This window comes from Netta rufina (genome assembly GCF_964035555.1).
Source record: "Netta rufina genome assembly, chromosome: 1".
Lineage (NCBI taxonomy): Eukaryota > Metazoa > Chordata > Aves > Anseriformes > Anatidae > Netta > Netta rufina.
The window spans coordinates 192,040,147-192,065,423 of NC_140123.1; the positions used below are offsets into that span (position 1 = coordinate 192,040,147).

General features: G+C 37.4%; 2 protein-coding genes across 2 annotated transcripts in view; one reads left to right on the plus strand and one right to left on the minus strand.

The window, feature by feature from the left end:
- COG5 (component of oligomeric golgi complex 5) overlaps window positions 1–25,277 on the plus strand; it is a 181,821-nt gene that overhangs the window by 8,574 nt on the left and 147,970 nt on the right. Inside the window, exon 6 of the mRNA XM_084298421.1 lies at window positions 1,884–2,004. Within this exon, the coding sequence (XP_084154547.1) occupies window positions 1,884–2,004 (121 nt within the window). The remainder of the gene's footprint in view (window positions 1–1,883; window positions 2,005–25,277) is intronic.
- GPR22 (G protein-coupled receptor 22) lies at window positions 23,368–24,669 on the minus strand (the record flags this gene model as incomplete). Its single annotated transcript, XM_084303899.1, has 1 exon — window positions 23,368–24,669. The coding sequence occupies one exon, from the start codon at window positions 24,667–24,669 to the stop codon at window positions 23,368–23,370; it is 1,302 nt and encodes a 433-aa protein (XP_084160025.1).

The following is a 25,277-nucleotide window of genomic DNA, read 5'->3' on the forward strand; positions in this document are numbered from 1 at the left end:
AGTTGAATTCCTAGGGAAAAACGTTAGTCAGAGGTACACAATTGGATTAGGAAATAATTAAATCTGAAGGCAAAGTAGTAATACTGTGCCCTCATATTTGGTGAAGCACAGTGCACAATATCAAAAGCTATTTTTGATCCGGCTTGCAGAAATTTAGTTCACAGATATGAAAGTGATATGCGGATCAAGATTTTTCTAATTAAAGAAAAGGATTAATAAAAACTGATATGTTAATCTCTCAAAAGCAGGATAAGCCCCCCTTGGTTCTCACTAATAATAGAAATCATGTGGTTAAGTCATCTCAGAATGCCTAGGAAACTCACACTTAATGCTACGTGATACCGAGCTGAAAGCAATGAGAGTGTGTGTACTTTTGGTGATTTGTCTCTGTGGGGCTTTTGTAATTTTTCCTTCTTTTGTCGTGCCTAGACGTTGAATAAAATGTTAATATATGTATTTCCATTGTTTCATGCTGGCGTACAGTAGGGATTGGCAAGTTGTGCAGTCCACTGAATATTGGTTGGAGCGACTTATTTTTATATACGAAAAATAGGAGAGCTTAACATTAGTTTTTAAGACGTAAACTTGAGTCTCAAAAAGGGTTCAAAATCTGTCAGGTACTGAATATTTTTTAAAGTGATTTTAATTTCATCTTGGTATCCATAAGATAAACATTTCAGGAGGATTTATTGTCAGTACAAGGGAAAATAACTCTGAACAACTCTTCTTACTCATTCCAAATTTCTTACTTATACCTCTTGTTAATCTGATTGCAGATGCTGGAGACAAGTTTCGAAGTAATGCCAGTGACTACTGAAATCCATACACTTCTGTACCTTCTTCTAAATCACATTTCTGAATTGTAGTTTTGATGCTAGCCACTCCAGAATGTTGCTTCTCCTGTAGCACATACCTCCTAACCTGACAGACTCAGTCCAGTCCTAGATGAACTCTATTATCTCTGCTTGTTCTATAGTCTCTGGTTATATGGTCTGTGGTTACTGATCTCTAAAAACTTTGATGCATCTTTAGGACTCCTCTTATGTCATGAGAACCCTCTTCCATTGTAAGACTTAAAAAATTCATCATGCACTTGATCTAACTCTTTTTGTCTCTGTTGTTTACTGCGTAGAATGAGAAAACCTGTTTGAAAACGTGGGTTGGGTGAAAAATGGTGAAACTATTATGTTTGATTCAGATGTCAGCAATATCTTTGTTCTGAATTGGTACTAATGAAAACATGGAAATATTTTTCCTGAAAATTTGCATATGCATCCATCTTAATTTTAAGCTGAGAATGCCACGTATTTTCATAAACCTGTGAAATAATATGAACTAAGAGTTGACTGCATGTAGATTACTGGCTTTAGGAAAGTTTTGATGAAAATGAATGTTTGCATACATTCTTACCGTAAGAGTCAATATTTATAACAACACTTTTAAGCCTTTAAGTTTTATTGTCCTCAGTAGTAAACACTGCCATTTTGCTTATTTTGGATCAATATTTAATTGACAAAGCCCACTTCTTAATTTTACTCATGTTTAGAGAGGGGAGAACTATTTAGAAGGAATTCAATACATAAAAAAAGCTCATTTCTGGATAGAAATAGGATATGTCTCTGTCATAGGGTCCTGAATTTACTTTTTTTTTGCTAGTAATAACAGTATAATCTCAGTAGCCCAATAAATATAATTTCCAGCTGTTGAAAGTCATCTGTCACTGCATTAAATTGTGAAAAAAATCCTTTTCAGTGTTCTAAAGTTCTTTGTTTTTATTCACATTCATATTTCCTTTTCAGTTAAAATGTTTCCATATTTGAGGCCTAAAATTATGTGATCGTAATGAGCTGATAGTATCCTCTAATGCTAGGATTTCTCTGCAGGCTGCCTGTGACTTGCTGCGGAGGATAATACGCATCTTGCATCTCAGTAAGAGACTTCAAGGACAACTGCAAGGAGGAAGCAGGGAGATAACAAAAGCTGCCCAGAGTCTCAATGAACTTGGTGAGTCCTTCTTAGTTACTTTTAGAGGCATTTTTAGCTTGCACTCATACAACTTACAATAGTGTTTGACTTCAGAAACAAAGAATCCCGTAAAACTTTTTACTGTGGTTCTGTTTCCTGAGTTGAGTTGAGAAATGGTGTGGACAGAACTGTTCTGAATTTGATACCTTCATTCAGCATCTTCAGTTTTTTCATATGACTTCTCTAGATAAAGGTATTTAATATCATGAAAATTTTGTGAGAAGTTTTTTTTGGGGGGCAACAATTTTTACTGATAATTAATTTCTGACTGGTTTGTTCTGTTATGAGAAACCCTTGTTTCCCATATGGAGACTGGATCTCCCCAGGCATCTGGAGTCAGCTCAGAGTCATCCTTTTTATTAACACAGTGAGAATTTAATAGTACCCATATATCAGCCTAAGCTGGGTGCTTCCAAGGAGGGGCCGTGCTCAAAGCTTTCTCTGGGTTCTTATACTCGTACAATCTTCATTTTGTCCACGGTAGTCCAAACAATTCTGAACACATATGCGTAACGTTCCTTCAGAATGGTGGTTCTTTGTTGCAGGGCAGCATGGCTGCTGTTGTCTCCCAGGACAGGATATCATCTGTTGTCTCCCAAGGCAGGGTGGCTTCTGTTCAGGGCAGGCTCTGGTCTGGCGCCATCCTTGGTCAGCATATCCCCCCCTTCCCAGTGCCGCTCATTATTCCTTACATACCAGCGTCTTTTTTCCTTTCCACTTTGTATAAAATACCTTCAGAGGCGACAGATTGTATATTTAGCTTTAGGAAGACATTGCAGTACAGTAAGGCATAATTTGAATGACAGCTTGTGTCTTAAAAGAAATTTATTGGCCCTTTGACCTTTATGAAAACCATATGTGATACAATACACAGATACCTAGGCTAATTCAGATACTGGAAGCATTCTGCTGCAGCAGTGACTAATTTACCCTGGATTTTACTGGCTTGTAGAAAGAGTGATAAAATACTTCTCGTGACACTCGTGTTACGTTGCTAGACTGTTTTTCGTTCTTCAGCTAGCTTGGGTACTTCCACACGGTGCTGCAGGAAGCAGCGAAGAACATCCCATTAGTCTTGGAGATCAGTCATCACTGTTGTATATGGTATCTTGCCAGTTGTTTCTCCTTTGGTTTAATTTGGTAGTCAAATTTCAGCTTCCAAAAATAGGTTGTGGGAGGGCTGAACTATCAAACATTCAGAATCATCCTGAGGTTTATTGTGCGTATTTGTCACTACTGCTCCTTTTATACTGTGTAATCAAAAAATTATTAGACAATGATTTAGTCTTATAATTAGCAGATGCTATGTTGCAAATGGGAAGTTTAAATATTTATTTAGTTTATCAGTTTGGCTGAAGCACCAGAGCATCAATTGTAGTGTTCTAAGCTAGTATATATTTTTTTCTACTTTGTCTTGTTTTTGGTCTCTCCTCTCATCACGAGGATATATAAGTAATGCTGTCTTTTAATTGCCTGAATTAAAAATCTTGTGGGATTAATCTGAATGCTAGATCCTATTCAAATAATTAGTTCAATTTAATGGTAATATGAGACATTTATGCTATCTTGTGTAGTTTTTAGGATTTCTTTAAAAGAAAGAAAAAGCCTTTTATTACCTTCCTTCCTTTTTCTTCTACCATTTAAAAGGAGACCTTCCACTTTCTTTTGTTAAAGTGCCACATTTTTTTTGAGTTTCTTGTTTTCAAATACTTTTTTTTTTTTTTTTGCCTGAAGCTTGTGAAAGTCTGAGTAATTATTATTGTTAAAGGGAAATGTGTCCCCTTAGGAAGCACTCTTGAGTTTCATCCTACAATACATGGGAGAAGCCAAGGCTTGTGGCCCTTAATTTAATTCTGGACAATGTATAGCCAGGTAAAATCCCTTGTCTATTATCATTTCTCCCTTCCTCATCTTCCTGATGTCTCTTTCTTTCTCCTCTCTTACCTCTTTATCTGCATCCCTCCCTTACCTTTCAGCTCTCTGTTTTTCTCTGTTTTTCCTACGTTGCCTGTTCTGAAGTTTTCCTGCCTCCCAGATGGCCACGAAGGCCAGCACCTGGGTGCATGGGAACACCGCAGTGCAGAGAGGTCAGAGCAGGGTCTGTCCTGTTTGGTGATGGTTTACTAGGAGTGGGGTGACTGCTCACAGGGGAGGAAAGTAAACAGTAAATTTACTTTTTCTTTTAAACAGAAAGTAAACATCATGAGGGTGGGAGGCATGGAGAACAGACACTGGTTATTTGGTGGTGGGATGTGAAAGCTTTGGGGGGTTTTAGGAAGTACTGCGACATCTGATGGTAGTAAGTAGGTGGTAGAGATGGGCAGCGTGAAAGCCTGGTGTTGGTTAGGGAGCCCTGCATCATGAAGGCTTGCTTTTGAACTGGGGATCACAGCCAATATTACTAAAAATCAGCCAGATGTTTCTGAATATCCCTTTGGCTGTTTTCAGCCAGATGTTTCTGAATATCCCTTTGGCTGCTATTCAGGGAAAAAATCTTCCTGTTGTTTGTTACCTTTTTGTCATGCTTCTAGTGCAATATAATTTCTGCTTTGTGAAATCATCAGCAGCATGATTTTTCTATGAAAGCTCTACATTTTCTATAGTCTAATATAACGTGCTTATAGCTTATTCTTAGTGGGGTCTTGGGATACTGGACATTTATTTTTATATGCTGATACACTCTGTGTGTATGTATGGTGTGCAGGAAACCTGTGTGTGTGTCCGTTTATGTATAAGCATATAAGAAACACTAGCTTTGACCGAGAAGGTTTTTTCTTCCTGGGTATTTTGTTAAGTTGCTGGTAGCCTGCAGAACTGTAGAACAGCTGGTGATGTTAGGAACTTGACTCTGAAAACAACTGGCAATATTTTCACTGAGATCTTTACTTAAAGCTGAAGTAGACCTAAAATTCCTCTGTGTTAGACTTTCATATTGTTTGAAATTAACTTTCTGTTTCAACACAGTAAGAAGAAAAACTTAATTTAATATATAATTTTTGGAGATTAAATAGTGTGTGCGTGTATATATGCATATATATAAACCTTCTGCAGCTCATCCACCTCCTAACACACTTTGTTGGGTTCCCCATCAAAGTAGAAGCAGAGCTGTGATAGTTCATTAAACGAGCTATTAGCTGGTTCTCTGGTTTATTCTTCTTCATATTATAGAATCTGATGCAGCATATGGGTAGGTAAAGCACATGACACATTCAGGTGTCACTCAGTGGGTAATACAGTGGATTACATGCCCTGACTACTCTTGTTTGTGATGCTTTTATACGGATGTTTTATAAAGTGAAAAAGAAATGTTCCTAAGCAAGGTTAAACAATAGAATGTGAAAAAGAAAATGGTATGCTATAGACAGTTCTCTTTTACAGAAGAAATTCTATAGGTATTGAAAAATCCGCTGTCTTCTACGTGCATATGCAGAAATTACCGTCTCTAGTTGTCACTAACTGATCAGTTGAAGATGAAAAAATTAGTAGTTGCACTGTGAATAGCTGGACAAGTCGTTAATTCCATTTATCATTTACAGAGCTAGCTATGGACAATAAAGGATTTATGTCTTTTGTTTGTTCAATAACTATAACTTGATGTCATCATTATTCATACAAATGTTTAGACTTCTAATTATAATAAATCCGTAGTCTCTGTGTATGGCTGCATTATAATTTATTTTACAGCAAGTGAATTTATTTGTTTGAATGACCTTGTGAGCATGTAAAACTTGGAGGCATGCTTTTGCAGCAGGCATAATTTTGCTCTTCAGTAAACTCAGAGTAAGTCTGTGACTAAGCTATGCGGCCATGAAATGAAGGGGAAGGGATATTGAAATATTTAATTGGGTGTCTTCAATATAGAAGTTGCTCTGGGAAATACTGTCTTCCAAGTATTTTAGGAGAGGAGAAGATGGGGGAAAGTAGGACTGTGACCTCAATTTAAAGGTACGTAATTGTACAAAGAAGGCAAAATATTGACAGATATGAAGGTCTAGCTAAAATGGAGACAGTCTTAGATAAGTATCATGTTCTTTCTAAGAGGCTAGGAAAGCTTGCATGTGGCAGTTATTTAGTCTTAATAACAACAGAAGACTTGAGGGAAATAAAAAGAAATAGAACTCACTTCTGTAAAGAAGTGTAGGCTGGATAGAGAAAACTGATGTTAGGATATACGTGTTATTGGGTGAAATAGATTGAAGGAAGTCCTTTGGCTATGTCTGGAAAGCTTTTATTTTGTAGCTGGCCTAAGGGAGGTAGTGGTAACTGTCTTCTGAAGTGCATCATGAAACTAGTGACATCTGTAGAAATGTGATTGTGATCTTGGGCCTGAAACGTTCTCTTGTGAAGAACAGAAAAAAGTACCTTTCTGAGGTAAACAAGATGTGTCATGGTATCATTTAAACAAGAAAAAGCCTGGGTACAGCTGGTAAGTTCGTTAGAATCAAAATTAAAGGAAATGGGAGGAGGAAAATGACCTCTTTGGTTGCCTTGATGAGTGCTGTGTTGGTAGGAGCTTATCTTATTGAGTATTGAAGTTTCTATGTTTGTGTGGTTTTCTAGTATTCCTGCTCCATGCAGTAACCTGGAGTTTCCACTGAAAGGGAGCACCACTGTAGATTGTGAAGCTATCTATAGTCTTACGGCTCTTGACACCCAGTTTGTGTCATACAGTAACACAAAGTGATGCTTGATTGAGGGAAAAATGAAATTTCTCTGTGAAAATTCATTGTCATTCTAGATTTTGTTCTCGTAGAACATCGTTGTATAATGGCACACAGTCACTATTCTCCATGCCTTTGAAAATGCCTATGTCATTAAACAGAGTAAAATCTTTCCAAGTATTTCAAACATGTCTATTTTTTTTCTTCTGTGTAGCTGTTTAAACGTGGGCCTATTCCGCAGAAAGGAGGGTTTGTGCATATATAGTCCTTTGTGTGCATGTATATTTATGTGTGTATATAGATATTTTAAATGCAAATATAAAATATATTATGTATGTCCATCCTAATGTATCCCAACTGCTTTTCAGAGTAATCTCATTATTCTTAGTGATTATCTTGGAGAACTCCTGGGAGAGAGAGATGAGAATCCAGAAGACTGGAATGTTTGCCTTATTGAAAATACAACTCACCGGCTCCTATTTTACGTAGACAACTCGAACTTAAGTTCTATAAGCAAAGGAATTCTAGAACAAATAAAATGTAGGAGTCTAGAATATAAAAATGCTGTTAAATACTAAACCACATGAATCTTGTTTAAACGACTGCATTTTCTTCCTTGGCAGCATAGCACGTCTTCAGATTAGAGAAATCAATGACTGCCCTGTAGTTTGATTTAAATGGGGCTCTTGACACTGCATCATACTAGCAAGGTCAGCAATATAATGCAGATGAAAATGTTGTGCAGTAGAAGCAAAAGTTTTGAGAAAACTGTACCTGAAAAGTCATCAGCAGTTGTTCACTGTTGCACGAGTGAACATACATCAAGTGGGGTTTTGTTGAAATGTGTTCTTGTGTTTTCATTAATGAGTTGAGTGATGTAATATGGTATATCCTTATTAAATTTACAAGTACTAATCAAGCAGAGAAGAATGGAAAGTATGCTGGGAAACAGGATTAGAATGAAGAATATTCTTAGCAAATTGGAGATATGTCTTAGTTGAATTGCTTTCATTTCTCTTCCAGACAAGTGCAAAGTCCTAGCAATAAATACTTGTAATTAACAGCAGAAATTTGAGAAATTACTGTGTAGGTAGTAGTTCTGCAGGGAGACCTGTGCTTAGATGAAGGCTTGATAGTTCTTCACAAATTGAGTGCAAGCCAGTTGTTCATTTGTTTTGTAACAATGTGACATTGCTGGCAATGAAAATTCATACTGATCTTTATAAGGGAGGGTGTTTTGTGCAAGGCACTTGAAACCTTTTATTCGTGCTTCAGCTGGAGAATCAAGCCTCCTCTAAGGCACCTCATTCAAGGAAGGCATAGGTTAATTGGAAAAAATCCTAATTACAGCAATAGCGATGGCTGAAGGTCTTGAGGATGGGCAGCAGGTGGAGCAACTGAAAATGTGTGGCTCTTTGGTTTGGAGAAGAGGGGTTTGAGAGGCACAGTAACATTCTTCGGATAAACCAGAGTTTTTCCAGGTGGGAAGGGAGTAAATAGCTCTCCACATCCCCTGTGATCAAAACAGTAAGTAATGGGCCTAAAATGAAACAGAACATTTTTATCTGAAATGCTGGGAGATGTTTTCATAGCTGCCCCAAAATTATCATTATGGGCAGAAGCAGTATTTGGAGGTTTTCTAAAAGCGGTTTAGACAGACATGTGTCAGCAATACTTTAGATAGAGGTGCTTTTGCTTTGAAAGCAGCAGGAGTAAGCTGACCTGCTGCCATCTCGGAGGTGCTACTCCTCCTTTTCCCTCCCCTCTCCTCCCCTCCTCCGTTAATAGAGGTAGTATTATAGTGAAGTTTTGGTTAATTGAACTGCTTGATGTTCAGTTTGCTTCCCATGAGTTGGTTTGTTAGACACTGCCCAGTTACCTCCTGAAATTTTGGGACAGCGCAATTGAAAAATTCAGGCTGTCACATTAGTTCATCTTCTTCTTATCAGTCCTTCAGATGAAATAGTGGATAAATCTCCTCAAAGACCTTCAGCTCACCCCTCTGGCACAATTATTTCTGTTCTGGTTACTCGCTGTGTAACTGACAGTCAAGTGAACTTCACACAGCTCGTCATGTTACTGAGTGCTGCTAAAGTGACCCTCCAAAGCTGTTCTGTCAAAATTCCCTGGAGAGTGCAGTGAGCACAAGAGGGAAGGTGGTACTGACTGTGTGAATGTAAATGCCATATCTGTACTTTTTTTTCCTTTGCCAAGACAGGAGGCAAGATATCCATCTCTCAGAGATCCTATTGTTTTTAAGAAAGATGGTAATTTACCCTTTAGGTTTTTAATAGCTGAGAATGATGATGCACAGTATTCATCAAAATACTAAGTAGCACTAGTCAGTATTCAGGAAACAACAGCTCTAATTAACTGAAAACTTAACTCATTTTAATAGTAAGGGTTCATACTTGTTTTATACCAATTATCCATATCTGTTGCAAGTTGTAATTCACTCTGCATATTGTTTCCACAGGGTGTTTTGTTAATTTAACATGACACCAAGCTGGGAGGTAGTGTTGATCTGCCTGAGGGAAGGGTGGCCAGTCAGAGGGATCTGGACAGGCTGGACTGCTGGGCTGAGGCGAATGTGATGAGTTTCCATAAGGCCAAGTGCCGGGTCCTGCACTTCGGCCACAATAACCCATGCAACGCTATAGGCTTGGGGCAGAGTGGCTAGAAGACTGTGAAGAGGAAAAGGACCTGGGAGTGTTGATCGATGCTCGGCTGAACATGAGCCAGCAGTGTGCCCAGGTGGCCAAGAAGGCCGGTGGCATCCTGGCCTGTATTAGAAATAGTGAGGCCAGCAGGAGCAGGGCCTCCCAGGAGCAGATTGTCCCCCTGTGCTCTGCTCTGGTGAGGCCGCACCTCAAGTGCTGTGTTCAGCTTTGGGCCCCTCAGTACAAGAAGGACATCGAGGCCCTGGAGCATGTCCAGAGAAGAGCAACAAAACTGGTGAAGGGCCTGGAGCACAAATCCTGTGAGGAGCAGCTGAGGGCACTGGGGTTATTGTGACTGGAGCAGAGGAGGCTCAGGGCAGACCTTATTGCTCTCTGCAGCTACCTGAAAGGAAGCTGTGGGGAGCTCGGGGTCGGCCTCTTCTCCCAGACAGGACTCAAGGAAATGGCCACAAGGTGAACCTGGTGAGATTTAGATTAGATAACAGGAAAAACTTTTTCTCTCAAAGAGTGGTCAGGCACTGTAACGGCCTGCTCGGGGAGGTGGTGGAGTCACCGTCCCTCGTGGTGTTCAAGAGGTGCCTGGACGAGGTGCTACGAGATACGATTTAATAGCTTAGTGGGTAGTGTTGATGGTAGGAGGATGGTTGGACTAGATGATCTTGTAGGCCCTTTCCAACCTTGTGTTTCTATGATTCTAATATCAAAACATAAATAATCTGACTAGAACATGAAGGAGACTTACTCTGAAGTGATTGTAGGTTGGCTGATTGGGATACTTGTCCTTCAGGTTAAATAAATACTGTTGTACAAAAATGATTTCATTTTGACTGCAGCATTTTTTGAGGTAACATTAAATACATTATGCGTCTGTACTCGACTGTTACTAACCTTGCAGTGGTAAGCTGGCTAGACACCTGCCACAGATACCATGGTATCTATCTTTCACTGCCTTCTTCTTCCCTTACATATTCCGAGATTAACTTAATTTTTCTCTATTCCAAGCAAAAATTTAGAGTGCATGGCTGCAGAGCCAGATCTTGGGTTGAACAAAATTCCAATTAAAGTGAGGAAGGATTGGTTAATATTACGTCAGTGAGCCCTTTCCACAGGGCAGACATTTGTTGGTATTAATATCGCTGTGCACAGTTTCTCATAAGAATCAGCACATCGATCTGGAGGGAAAAGTTGCTTTCATGGCACTTTTGCTCAAGGATTTAGATGCATTAAAACGTACTGCCTTGTGCAGGACCTAGTGTCCTCTATCCAGTATAGCATGTCTGTAGCGTAATGCACTGTTCTGTAGGGGTAGCTGAACTGATTTGATTAATAGAAATTACACAGCCATGCTAGCATGATGCTTAGTCTGGGGTAATTAGTCCTGCTGAGAGTGACTGAACTTTATTACTGGCTCGGAGCCATCTGCATTATTTTTGAATGCCACTGCTTTAGGTGGTGTATCTGCATCCACTGTAAGTGCAAAAACCTTGCTAAAACATTTTTTTTCCATCCCTGGTGATGTTAGTAGAAATACTGCCAGATCTTTGCTGAAATTGCCTGGGCTCGAATATACTATTCCTTTCTGTAATTTCGTGTGATCTCCATGTCCTTCAATTTCATGTTGTCCCTTTTTTTGTCGTTTTGTCCCTGAGGGTGTTTTTTTGCCTGGGGCTTTCTTATCATAAGATGGAGGATTTTGCAAGAAGTGTCTTTATAAAGTCGTATTTGTAGTATTCCAGGCTAAAAAAAAGCTATCTGTTGGGAAGGTCAAGCAGACACAAAAATAATATAAAAACCTTAAAAATCTGTTTGGAAGCTGAGCACTTGCTTTTGGAAAACAAAAACAAAACAACAACAAAAAACTTTTATATAAAAATCAAACTTTATGAAGAATTAAAAAAAAAAAAAAGGAGATATTCATCATAAATATGAGTATAAAGAGCCAGTATCACACATGGGAATATGTACAGAGTATGCTGTCTTAACTGCTTTTCCATAGCATCTCTGGTAAAAATGTGAAAATGATGGTTTGTTGCTCTAGTTATATTGTTGATTAAATGTATATTGTTAATAGTGCATTTAATCACAGACTAATTATATACTAAATAGTCTGAGAGCATATGTAGTGTATATAGAGAGCATATATAGTGTATATAGAGAGCATATATAGAGAGCATATATAGCGTGTTTGTGTATACACTATATATGCTCTTAGACTATACATTTAGTATAAAGTATATAATTACTCTGTGACTGTATATATATCTGTATGCACACATATATGCACACCAGATACTGTGTTTCTTATGGATACTGTCATGCTGGCATTGTCCAATATATTACAAAATAATTATTTATTTTTAATGTCAGAACCTTGATAGAAACGTTCAATTTACAGTCATAAAACAGAAGTGGTTGAAGAGGCTATTTTATACATTGATAAAGAAAAAAGCGTATTTGTAATGCTTCAATTTACTATCTTAAGAAAGTTTATGATTTTATTAATTGATCTGGCTTTTCATTGAAAGGAGTGCCACGTATAGCTATGGACAGTTATTGTTAACAAAACTTCTTTTTGTTTACTAAGAAGATCTTGTTATTTTCTTAGTGGTGTTCCTGGCTTCATGTTTGCCAAAGACACCATTTGATTTATTGTAAATTAAAGGAAGAGCTACTAAAGCTTCTGCGGAATCATACTGTTTCATGAATTATGTTGTACAACCAAATTTTGTGTAATGAGTCCTTGTGCTCTTCTGTAGTTGATATACCACCCGCTTATTTCTTTCTCTGTTTCAATTGTGAACATAACGATCTTGTTCTATGGCATCTTATTTTATTTTATGCCATCTTTACCTTTTATGCAAAGGTAAGGAGCTTCTGCTGATATTTGTTCTTGTTGGCTTTTGAAATGAAGGAAGAAAAATCTTGATAGTATGTATCAAGTTCATTAATTCGATCTATTTGCTTTAAGATACTGAATTACTATGCATTTACCAAAAATTTACAAAAAGACATGGAAAACAGTATAATTTTTCATTAATAGGAGCCTAATAGCATAAGACTTCTTTATCCTCTTTGAACAAGAGAGACAAAATATGCAGTTTTTACCATCAAATTGTGTTTTGCTGTGGTTAACATTCCTAGCTTCAAAATCTTTTTAGACAAATCATTTTATCTAAATAGTTGCTGTGTTTTACCTTATCTCTGGCATGCATTCTTTTTCTAACCATTTTCAAGAGAAGCCACTAAGTAATTTTAGGCATATGAGAGAAAAGGCTAAGTCTGAATTGATGCAAGAAAAAAAAATCCTATTGGATTTGTATTTTTCATCATAAGCCTGAAATAGGGCTTGAATTTAGACTACCTCAAATTTTTAAACGTTTGGTTTCTGTTATGGTGGTTTCATTGTTTCAATGCTGTGTCACTTTTTTTAAAAAAAGCCATACCAGTTCTTGGTTTCTCTTGAAATTTCACTTGCCTTTCCGCATACAGTTCTAGAAAATAAAACCAAATGTAACAGTGGGTTTATTTGGTGTCTAGTTTCCTCTAAATGATCATAGACATCCTTCAAGTTTGCCATAATGAGTGACTTATGAAACTCTGTCATGATCTATATACAGAAGTTCTGGTTGTAGGGCTATATATTTGTACCTGCCTTAGGCTGCAACAGGTACAAAGTAAAATCTGGGGCCTGACAGGCTGTGATTTATTTGCTTCCAACAATGCAAAGGATCCCAGCAGGAAAAAAGTGATAGTGGGTAAGAACTTAGGAAGGAGGGGGAGATTTAATGGCCTGCCAAAGAGGATATTCTTTTTGGACAGGAATGATTATAATTATGAGAAAAGAGTTTAAAAGAATGATTTTTGGCTGAGAGAAGGGAAGACATACAGAGGATAGCTGTGAATCTCTGAAAGATTATCTTTTTGCATCTTGTAAATTTTTGAGTATGCCGCAGGCTAATTCTCCCAGAGCCAGAGGAATCATCTCTAAGCTGATCAAACTCAGTGGTTCAAATTCGATAGCTATTCACTTCCCCTTGGGATGGCATGGAGAAGATTCACCTACGTATTTTTTTCTAGGGGAGTTTGGCAGAGGATAGCAGAGAGGATGTGCACTTCCTTTTGTTTATGTATGGCAAATGGTGAAATCTGTTGCTTAGTGGTCAAGGAAATAACACTGAGAAGCAGTTCATAATATTTATCTTTTTCTTTCTTCTGGGACTGAAGAGTTTATTACTGTGTAACCTGGTGGTTGTACCGAAGAAGAACATTACACGATGTAATTCAAAAATTACATCGTGTCTGAGATTGTTCCCTTTGAACAGTTGGATTCAGAAATAGTGTTAGAGAGGATGGAAAGGGATGAAAAGGACAAGTAACTTGACCAAGGAAAAGAAGTGTGCATTTGGTTTGTCTGGAAAAATCAAATAATGGTGGTAGCTATTAGCCAAAAATCCTGTCTGGAGAATTTCATTGAGGATAACGCGATAAGATGTTACATCTGCAAATGCATACAGATTAGAGAGACAGATAACAAAATCCCAAAGGTGTTAGTTTCACAATCCACTGAATTAAGCCAGAAAAAAATGAATAATTGTTTTCTAGATATGTTTCTGAGATGTGTGGAAGAAGAGATGATGGTGTTGGGATCCCAGACTAAGCCTTTCTTCTGGCCTGTAATAAAACATCACTAATTTCTAAGCAGGAATTATTACAATCAACAAGGAAAATGTTATTCTGCATTCTCTTATTATAAATAAACTTACTGGATTTGGGAGCCAGTTGTTGCCAGAAGATCAGTGGTTGTGCCACAGAGGACAAACTGAGAATAGATCCAGTGTTTAATGTTTCAATTCTGAAAAGAGTTAATTTTCTAATGCAGTTGATCTGGTCAATATTTTTGACAAATGTATTTAGACAAACTTGAAAGTTGAAAGCTTATTGACAAGACTTACTAGACTGTGAAATACTGTTTTTTTTTTTTTTTTTTGGCGATCAAGAAAGAGAGTAATGCTGGCTACAGGCCTCTTCTAATGTAGTGACAAAGCAAGGACAACAGTTGTAACTGGAAAGGAATATGTAAACATAGTGATATGCATGATGTGGACAGATACAAGTTTAAAATATTGCAGGAATATCCACGGCTGGCAAAAACCAGAAAGATACCTATCATAGAATAATCTTACCATTATACAGGCATCCAGAATGTTCATAATGATTGAGAATAGGAGGAGGCAGAATATTAGAATTTTATTTTTCAATAAATGCTCTTGCTTTACTTTTGGAGAGAGGCAGGGTAATTTGTTCATCTACAAATTAAAGGTACCTCATATTCCAGCAATAAGTAAGGAGGATGTTAGACAAATGTACTAATTTCCTGGAGCCATTTGTTTATAACTTCTTATTGAATGGGGAAGGGCAAAGTCCAGCATTCAGAAAGGGAAATGGGGATTTCTGTTAAAATCAGTCAGTTAGACACACAGCTGTTACAAAAAAATGGTAGAGGAGTTGAATTCATTTTAAAGGAGATTTCAAGGGTATGAAGTTGAATGAATGATAGTCAAATATTTTTTTAATGGAAAATATGTATGCTCAGACAAATTTGTAGTATTTGATTGCTTAGTTGATTAAAGAAATTCTGTAGGCACATTATATATTCATTTCATGTGTAATATCTGTAATTTAGATGATTTAAATCACTTAAGGTATTGTTCCCCTAAGTATTTAAATAAGCCAACTTTTCCTCACTTCACAGTTGCTGTACATTCTTGGCAGAAAAATTTTTTTATTAGGAGATCTGGAAAAGAGGAGCAGAGGTAAGGTAGTGATAGTGTGCACTGGGTATGAACCTCAGATTATGGCAGATTACTGGAGGAAAAGCAGATGTGGGTGGGCAGGACATTTTATATATTCAACTCATATACACACGTCTATTAAAACCAAACCAAACCCTCATGATCTGTTTTTAAAAATATGAAAATACTCTACTAAAATTAGGTGAAATGCTGAGGTTGCTTTTCTAATGTTGTTTCTGTCCTAGCATTCATGCAGCTGTAGCAGGCAAATCTGTACTTCAGCAACTGGTATGGGGAACTGTGCTATGCAGAAAAAAACACATAGTTTTGTGGAGACCTGTGAATAAATGCAATTATACATGTCACAGTAGGAGATTAAATGGCCTCTTTTTCTTGAAGATTAAGACTGTAAAGGTGCATTCATGGGGAGAAAATAAAGGGTCACAGAAGGGCTTGTTGATTAGCAGAGAAAGAAATGACAAGAGCTAAGGACTGGAAAATGAGGCATGGCAAATTCAGAAGTATGTAATAATTGAAAAATGGGAATGTGTACACAGGTTTGTTGTAACTCCTCAAGTAAAAGCAAATACTGGTTATTCAAATCCTAAACACAGTAACCAATGTTGATATATAGCTGTTGATATGTAATGTGTGAGCAAGTTCAGGTTAAAAAAAAAAACAACACCCAAAACAAACAAACAAAAACCTAACAAACCAACTAACCAAATAGCTATGAAAGAGGACTGAAGTCTGATCTGTGTTCAGGTGCTGGATGGGAGCCATTATTCTTCTAAGTGTCATTCCTGCCTTGCCTTAAGAATCAGTGAAGGTGTTGCTATACGTAATAGAAGGTAATGAGTGGAGCAAGATTTAATCCTTGAACATAGGAAGCAGCTTTGAAAACAGCTTCCTCATGTTTCCACATGAGTAGTTTTACCTTGTTTCCTGCCTCATGCTTGTAATCTTAAAATAGTTTCATCAGATATTTAATGGACTCTGTTATGGTTCGAAAAGTAAATTAGTATGGTCTTTTTATTTGTTCACCATTCAGGGCCAACCTTCATTGCCCAGAGGCACCAAATTTGGTTACCTGTAGTGTTACCTTCAACGTGGCCCCTCTGCAGCTGAGGAACAGCATGGTCTTTATGTCACTTCAGGGAAAGATGTGAAGACCTAACCTCATTAAAAGAAGGAACATCCTATTATTGTTGGAACTCACTGTTTCTGTGGCAGATTGTAAATAATTCAAAAATTTTCCCCCAATTTTTAGCTGACCTATCTTGCAAACTAAAGATAGATGTAGTAGAAACTTGAGATTTTTAAATGAAACACAGCTGTGGCATAGCAAAGTCTCAGTGACTGAATCAAGTTTCCCATTTCCATTGCACTTGATTTAAACCATTTCTGGATTTCTGCATTGTAGGCTGTGCAACCGAGGCAGGATTTGTCAGAAACCTCTGAATGCATTTATCTTTTTGAAGACTCCTTTAACTTGTCATCATGTGTGTGTTTTATTTTTTTATTTTATTTTTTTTTATAGCTCAATTTGATATTTATGGGCATAAAAACTCATGTGGTCAAAATTATTAAGCCTAATCATTTGTTGCAGCTTCAATATAGGAAATGAAGTGATTCACTCTGTTTGGAAATTTCTTACCATTTGACATTTGCTTGGTAACTGTTCAGAAAATGAATTTATAATTCAAATAACACTCTTGTTTTTGTTACATGCAAATACACTCCAGAAAAGTCAGTTGTATCTGAAAAGAAGTCTTTCATGGAATACTTTACTTACCAATCACAGTAGCAACAAATACATACACTAAGTCTTCTTAATTTAGCTGTAGTGCATTACATATATGTGTGGGTGTGCGATATTTTGACAAAACACAAAAATTAGTTTTCCGTGAGTGTTTTTTTTTGTGTTAGGTATTTAGTGCATTGAAGCTGCTGCTGCACTTACTGAACCACTTACCTTTTGTTAAGACCTCTTTGTCCACAAATCCTTTTCACTTGTTTTGTTTTGTTAGTTCTCATACAAGGGTTGGTTTCACTTACTAGCTGCTAGAGCAAGAATAATACATCTTTCTCCTTACTGTTAAGGAGTTTCCAGCAGCACTGCTCACATTCTCCTCTTCTTTTATGATGATACACTTCAAATAATGTTTCTTTCCCCTTTCTTATGCCTGCAGTCAGCAGCCTGTTAAATGCATCTCCATGCACAAAGTTGCACTGATACTTGAAATAATTTCCTGATGTGGGAAGCTGTCTTTTTTTTTTTTTCTACTTCCCTTCTGCTCGCTTCTGTGGTTATTTGTGACAGGGATTTATGAAAAATATCTTGAAATAGGATTTGGAAGAAAACCACGATACAAAAAAGCAGTAGGTTGTCATCAGTTATTGTGCTTTTTCCCCGTTACTAATTGAGTTTAACACGAAGTAAAATCTCACAACAGATTGTGAGGGATCCCAGTATAGTTGTAAGAAAAGCTGCACTAATATTGCTCTGCTAATAACAGTCTGACATAGCCAGAGTGACAGATTTTCCAGCAGTAATGTTGTTTCAGCAGTGACACTGATTTGTTTATCAGATGCAGCAGCAAGTTAAACTGTTGCAAGATAGGGTAGGAAGTTAGAGATCATAGCAAGATAACAGAAACCAAATGTATATTTCCAAAACCCAGCTTGAGAAGGAAACAAGGGCGTGCTGTTTGCCAACAGCATTGTGCCGTCAGCTTGCCCGCCTGCCTGCCGAGTGTCAGCAGTCAGAATGAGGACATAAGAACGCGTATATTCAGAGGATATGGTTAGTTCAAACTATAAAAATAAAATATGTTTTAATAATTTTAGGTTGAATACCTTCCACAGATATTTTACTGTAAATCTTTTTTTTTTTTTTCTTTCTCAAGTGGATTTCTTTCTACTGTGTGAGAATTTCTTTATAACATAGGAAATGATGATACCAAATGCATAAAATAAATACATGAGAAAATATTTCTTCCACCCTGACTCTATTTATAATAATCACTGAAGTTGCATTTTTTTTTCAAATAACATAAAAATGTCTAATGACATGCCTCCTTCAATTTAATACTCTACAAAAGTAAATTAAGATAAAGAAGCAGTAATTGAAAACACACCGTGGTTATGAAACACTTCTGAAGCATTGAGACAAGCTAAAGTTATCCAACCAAATACCAATTTGAGATAAAATTCAAGCATTTTTTTATTTAAGATCTATCACTGGGAACAGACATCTAACATTTTCCTTTCAGGTCTGTTCTTGGAATGCCCGTACTCTTTATGCACTCTGCGCTCAGTAAAACATAAACTAGATCTCTGGTAAAAGAGGCAGTAGAATAATGCCCACTCTCAGTTTACCTGTTACTCCACGTGTAATACATTAAATCAAAAACTTTGTCTAGAGTTGCTATTCATGTGGTTTTCTTCCCTGCTCCTAGCAATTTTTGTCAGGACCACTTACCACACTTGATGATTCAAAGATTGGTTGTTCTGGCTTTCTCTTATCATGGAGGAGCTTGGGCTGGAACCCAACCTTAAAGCCCACCCAGTCCCACCCCCCTGCCAAGGGCAGGGACACCTCCCGCCAGCCCAGGCTGCCCAAAGCCCCATCCAGCCTGGCCTTGGGCACCTCCAGGGATGGGGCAGCCACAGCTTCTCTACTTCACATCCTTCTTCTTTAACAGTCATTGGGTACGGGGTATGAGTCAATTCTAATTTTCCTATTAGTCAGTTATTACGTCTCTCTCTCTTTTTTTTTTTTTTTTTCTCCAGATAAGTGCCCAGCAAAACAAAACCCAACCCCCAAGTTTAATTTTGCGTTTTGAATTGCAGGATTGTTCTCTCTGAATTAGGAAAAGGAGAAGGTAATTACGGAGTCAGATTCTTCTCTCCTTTGGGTGTAAGACGAATGAATTCAGTGATATCACAGCAGTATGTGTGAAGTGGGAGTGGGATTTGGCTGTCGTAAAGCTGGAAGGTTTTAAGACTGAAGCTGATTGTCCTTAGCTGTATGGTTGAGGTGTTTTGTTTGAACAGTGGGGAAGGGAATGGTAAGTTAGTGCATTCTGTACCTTTTAATACTACAGTGAAACTTTGCTAAAAAAATGCTGCATTCTTTTCTTTTAAAAGACTTTAATGGCAGTTGGTAACTAAAACACTTTTCTGCAGAGGAAACAAACGTGTCTAAAATATTCAGCTATCAAAGAGTCCTGATGCCTAGCACATACATTGATGTTCAGAAGGAACTATTGTGTGTTTTGCAGTGTGATGTACATAATGGTTAATGGAGCAGAAAAATGCTTTCTAATGCCCAGGTAAATTATGTATCGTATTGAGTATAGTATTTCTTTTAAATTTAAAAAAAAAGAGAAGAGAGGAGATGTTGAAGCATGTGCATGGTGGGACATAGTGTCTGCATAGTGTCTGTCTGTTCGGTTCAAAAATACACTTAGAAAAATCACTCCCTGTCATACTGAATTCTACTTTCACAATGCGTACTGATGTGAAATAATTATGTATAATGTGCATGTGTGTATTTATGTAACGACAGAGGAAGAGTTCTACTGATCTGATATGTATCTGGATGTATACATTTTTAATCTAATATGCTTATAAATCATTGTAGTGATTCTTATTCCCCTGGGACTAATGAAGCAAACAGAACTTGTGACCAAGTAGCAGCGTCTTGTAACCCATAAAAATTGTTGCCATCCATCTTGAAACTAGGTATTTGTGATCTACTTCCCTTTCTATTTCCCTAGTGTGTGATTCACTAGTTTGTTAAGGTGTGGCTCTTGAATATTGCAATAGGTGCTGGCACTGTCCTCCTCTTTTTGTATTTTTAGCATGGGCTAACCTCGTTTTACAGTGTGAAATCGGATGGGACTGCGTTTGAAGCTAGAAGAACACAGCTATCAGCCAATGCTTTAGGGATAGAGGCTATGTGGAAACTGGTGGATGTTGCTTGAGCTTCCACGATGTATTTGCTGGAATTAGCATTTTTAGAGTCCTGTACAATTGTGCTTGCCTTAGGCTGAGTGGTGTGAAGTGTAATTGAACTAATGACTCACTCTGATGAGATCACTTTTAAGCATGTAGTGGGCTTCTTATTGTACAATACTATGGCATGTATTTGCCCTTTTTCCTCCAGTGTTGCTGACTATTTTCTGCATTCTGTTTTAGTCTTTTGTCTGTCAAGCACCCACGGCACACCTTCATATCCCTCCTAAAATCCTCTCCTGTATCTGTAGGACATACAGTGTTCCTCCACCAGTTAATCTTTATTTCGTCTTGTTTGTGTTAAATCTGTCGTCTTTGTAGCACAGATCATGTATGCTTCTGTTTTCTAATGAATCCTGCATGCATATAGTATTGCACATATTCTTACACCCTGCTTCATGCAGAATTTTCTTCTGCAGACCTCAGAGTGCACTCTAACGCTGTACGAGTCCTTTTTCTTTTCCTTATTTAATGCAAGATGAAGAACAGTAAATGTACAAATGAACTGGCTTACGTTCCTACGGTCAATCATTGGCTGATCGACATAACCTTTAAAACCTGACTTAATCTCTTGCCCTAATTCCTAGGCTGTATTTTCTCTTTGTTATGAAGTACTGCTTCATTGAATCTGTATTTTTAGTGAATGAGCTTTTAACACTAAGTATGTACTACTTGAGGTTTTATTTAGTTTTTAAAAGTAAAGCCATATAGTCGAGAAACCTTTCAAGGCTGCAAGCTTTTCTTAAACGATTATTTCAGATAAGGACATGAGTAATGACAAGCATATTCATGTGCAGTGGTCATTATATCTTTTTTATTTTTTTTAAATAAATGAATAGTATTTTAAATTCATTTAAGAATGTTTTATTGGAAGGTAAGTCATCAGTTAAATCATATTATGCCATTAATCTTAGAGATCCCACTTTCTCCTCCTTCTAATGCTCAGAATACTGAACACAGTTACTCAGAGAAAGAAAGAATTGGTACAAAAGAGGGGAAAAAAAGTTCCTTCTCAGGTTTTTTGGGTTTACTTCTTTTCAGAAAAGCTTACTCCTTCAAGAATATTTTTAAAGTGGTAAATTTGGAACATATAGGATTTAAAAAACAAAACCTTCATGTACATAACTGTTAAGTTTATGTCTGAATAAGATGAAGGATTTCTGTTCTTGAAGGAAACAAGGGGTAGCTTGCATGAAATTCACACTAATTCAGACTGTTTGTAAGTGGGTACAGCTGAATGCAGGTATAGTTGGGTTAGTTTTTAGAACAAAGCCAATGAAGTTATGGCTGAATGAATATTGCACAATAATTGTAGGTAATGAATTATTATCAGAAAATAAAACTTACAGTCAGAACTGGGCTAATTTAAAGAGGCTTCTGTTCTGGCAAACTAAGCCATGAGCTTAAGTAAACTAAGGTACATTAAAATTATTATTTTTTTTAACCCATAAACCAGTGTTGGCAATACAGATATGATTTAAAAATGTGATGGAAAATAACTCTTAGCTCCCTTAACACCACACTTATTTTTTTTTTTCCCTAGGCAACTTTAGAGAAATGCTTTGGAAATACTCACTTTTTATCTAATATTTTAGTCAAACTAACTCTCATATTCAAGGATGTGTTCTGTGTTTGTTTGTTTGTTTGTTTCTGTTTTTAATAGAAACCAATACTTATTAAGAATTAGCCTTTTAATTATAGCAGTAGCTAGTGACACACTGAGCAGTTTATATAACCAGACAAGTGAAATCATTCTAATTGATTTTGTAGCTTTGTGGGTCCTCTTCCCCACCCCCCTGCCCTGTTCTCCCTGCAACTGCTACCCAAGTCAATGAATGCAGCCACTGTTCATTGAAATAATTAATTTTTATGCATGGGATAGTGCAAAAGGCTCACAAAAAAATTAGGGGGAGATGAATATCTCAATTCTTGCTTGCAGTGCTGTGGATGATAATGACTTCTGAAGGCTTCCTGATTCTTCACCAAAAGTGTAAGATGAAATGGAAAAAGAAGGGATGGAGTGATGGTGTATCAGAACTGTCCAGAAAATAGAGAAATAGGGTAGCTAGCAGTCATGATGGTTGGCTTGTGACAAAGCAGTTGCATGATCAGAACTGATCATCACTGGAGGAAAGGTGAATTGTAAATAATACAAAGGTTAACGAGGACAAGAAAATCATCTACGTTAGCTGTGGCACTTGACAGCTGTATCTGTCTATGCAGATAGATGCTAAGAGTGAAAAATCTCTTTCCGGAAGATTCTCCAGCCTCCCTGTGGCTGGAGGTCCAGTCCCAGAGCAGTGTGAAAATCTGGTTTGTTGGTTGGTTGCCTTTTAACGTCAGGCCCAAGGACTTTTACATCTGTGTTTTTGCCTTTCTGTAGTGTGTCTTTGCCTCTAGCCCCCTCCATCCCTCCTGTATAATTACTCAATATCGTGTGCTTTCCATATAGAAACTGCAGATCTGAGGTTGTGATCAACTGTTTCAGCACTCAAGACTTTCCCTTTTTTTTGTGTGGAAGTATTCTCAGTTTTTGAACCAACCTGAGTATTTTTCCCTTAAAAATGAACCAGTTCTGAACCATTAATTGAAGAGCATAGCATAAATGGCTCTTTTTTTTTTTTTTTTTTTTTTCCTTTTTTTTAACATGTGCATGGTAATTGCTTGCTGGAGAAATTTGAAATAATTACCTATCTGAATACAAGATTAAAACACGTCCAAGTTGTAGCTGTGCAGCAATCAGAATATTTCTGGGCAATGCTGTTTATGAATTCTCAATTTAAAAATCCTATGTCATGCAAAATGTTGAATTTGTGCCTTAGAATATGAAGCATTCCCGAGTGGAATTCTTGTTTAAAAATTATTTTATATTTACAGAGAAACTCAGCCATACAAATGTTTTTAAAAGTTTGCACTTCATTAAGGCTATTTATTTTCTAAAAAAGAGGACTTGAATATTTTGGACAAATATACACGTGGTGTTACGCTAACAAACGGCCATGCAACAGATATCTTACATAGTGAAGAAATCGAATATACAAGACCTACTCTATTTAACATAGATATTGGAAAATGTACAGTCTAGCCAATAGTTTAAAAAAAAAGTTTTTTTTTTTCTTATTTGGCAGTATTTTTCTACAATTTGTTCAAATATTCCTCCCGATGTGTTTTGGTGAGTACTGAAGTCTAGTCAGTGACAACCTGAGGTACTAAACATTTCTGCCTTACTTCGTTGTCTTCAAAGGTAATCTTTTTGTTCCTTTTAGGCTCTATCCATGAGTTGTGTATTACCGCGTTATTTGGCATGGGGTCCGCTTCCACTATTGAAACAACTCGTTTTTTCATCTTACTTTTCAGAACTTTCTGAAACTTTTGCCTGGTGAATGCATAAAGGAGAGGGTGAAATATAGTCGTCCCGTACGCCATCACTAGGAAACACAACCGCAACTTAACCAAAAGGTCACTTGGGCCCAAACACAAGATTGTGGTGTTTAAAACAGAGATGGGTGTCCAGCAGAGCAGGAAGGTTGAAATAATCAAGAGGGACATCCTGAAGACTCTCTTTTGCCGCTCTCGTCGCTCCCGGTGCCGTTTCACGGCTCGGCGCAGGGCGATGATGACCGACACAGAAGTCCTTACACCAAAGACCACATTTCTCCCCGCGCTGCTCTGTGAGACGTCGGTCGTCTCGTGTTGAGTGGTCAAAGAGATAGTTTTTTTCTTCCGAGCTTTCTTCTTTTGTCCTGTGGTAAATCTCGTGCCAATTCGGATATTCAGAGCCTGGAGTATTTTGGTGTAGGTGATGAGCATTACTATAACGGTGAAGAAGAAGATTGGGATCTGCACGAGGAGGTGGTAGTACATCCCCAGCTCCGTGTGGTATTCGTTCGCACTGACGCACAAAAGCGTCTTGTTTTCCCAAGTGCTCACGCTTTGGAGGCTGAAAAAATTGACCTCAATGAAAGGAATCAGGAAGGAGAAGAGTGAGATGATCCAGATTGATGTCATTAATATCACAGCCCTTCCCATGGTCAGAATTCGATTGGCAGGCTTGACAGAGATATCGTATCGGTCCAGCGTGATAGCAAAGACATTGATTGCAGTTGAAACGCTTGCAAAAGAGACACAAGCCTCATGGAAGCAGCAGATTAGAGCAGTGTTACTCTCCAGTGAAAGCAGAAGGATAACTATAGTTAGAGGAATACATCCCACACAAATTATTACATCAAGTACATGAAGGTTCATTGTAATTATGTTACTGACAGAATTGATTAAGTTGGATTTCATACAGTAAAGTACCAGCACGGTGAGGTTGCTGCCAAGTCCCAAAACAATTTCTAACATCAAAAATCCAGTGAGAGAAACTTGAAAGCTTAATGCATATGACAGTGGTCGGTACATGTTGGTGTCGATGTCATCAATGGCATCTCGAACTGTAATGTTAGATTCAGACTGCATGTTGACCTCCAGAATGGGGGAGAAACACATTCTTTTGTTGCAGTTGTTTTTTTCTCCTGAAAGGTGAAATAAATATGGAACTGTTTGATTTCTTTTTTTTTAACATTTTTTTTTGTTGTTGTTATTGTGGAAAAATGCTGGGAAAGGAGGAGGGAGGAAAAGCATCTACTCTTACCAAACTCTTAATTATTTACTGTATGTTTAGAGCTGTGCTTGGCATGGGCTCAAAAGCCAGGGAATCTACAATAAGGTTTTTCCTTTTAAAAGGAAAGCAGGACATTTTTTTTTTCTTAAAAAAAAAAAAGAGGAAAAAAAAAGTGAAAAGCTTCCACTTAGGGGAGACAAGGCTTTATTTATAGTGATGTGGCTTTTACAAAGGGCCTGCTTGTTGAATAAACTATACTCGTGCATTGCCTTTGTATTGTGTTGAGGGCTATTTCAGAAGAATGCTGTTGAGTATTAACAAATTAGTACTCGAGATCAATTTAAAAAGGCTCTTGTGGAAACAGAAAGTGATAGGAGCATGGAACGCTTGCTTATGTGTTATAAAAAGAACACTTAAATTATTTTATGGCATTTTAGCGGCCTCTTTCTTACGAAGTCTTCGTAAGAGTGTTGTGGGCTGAGATACGAAGTTC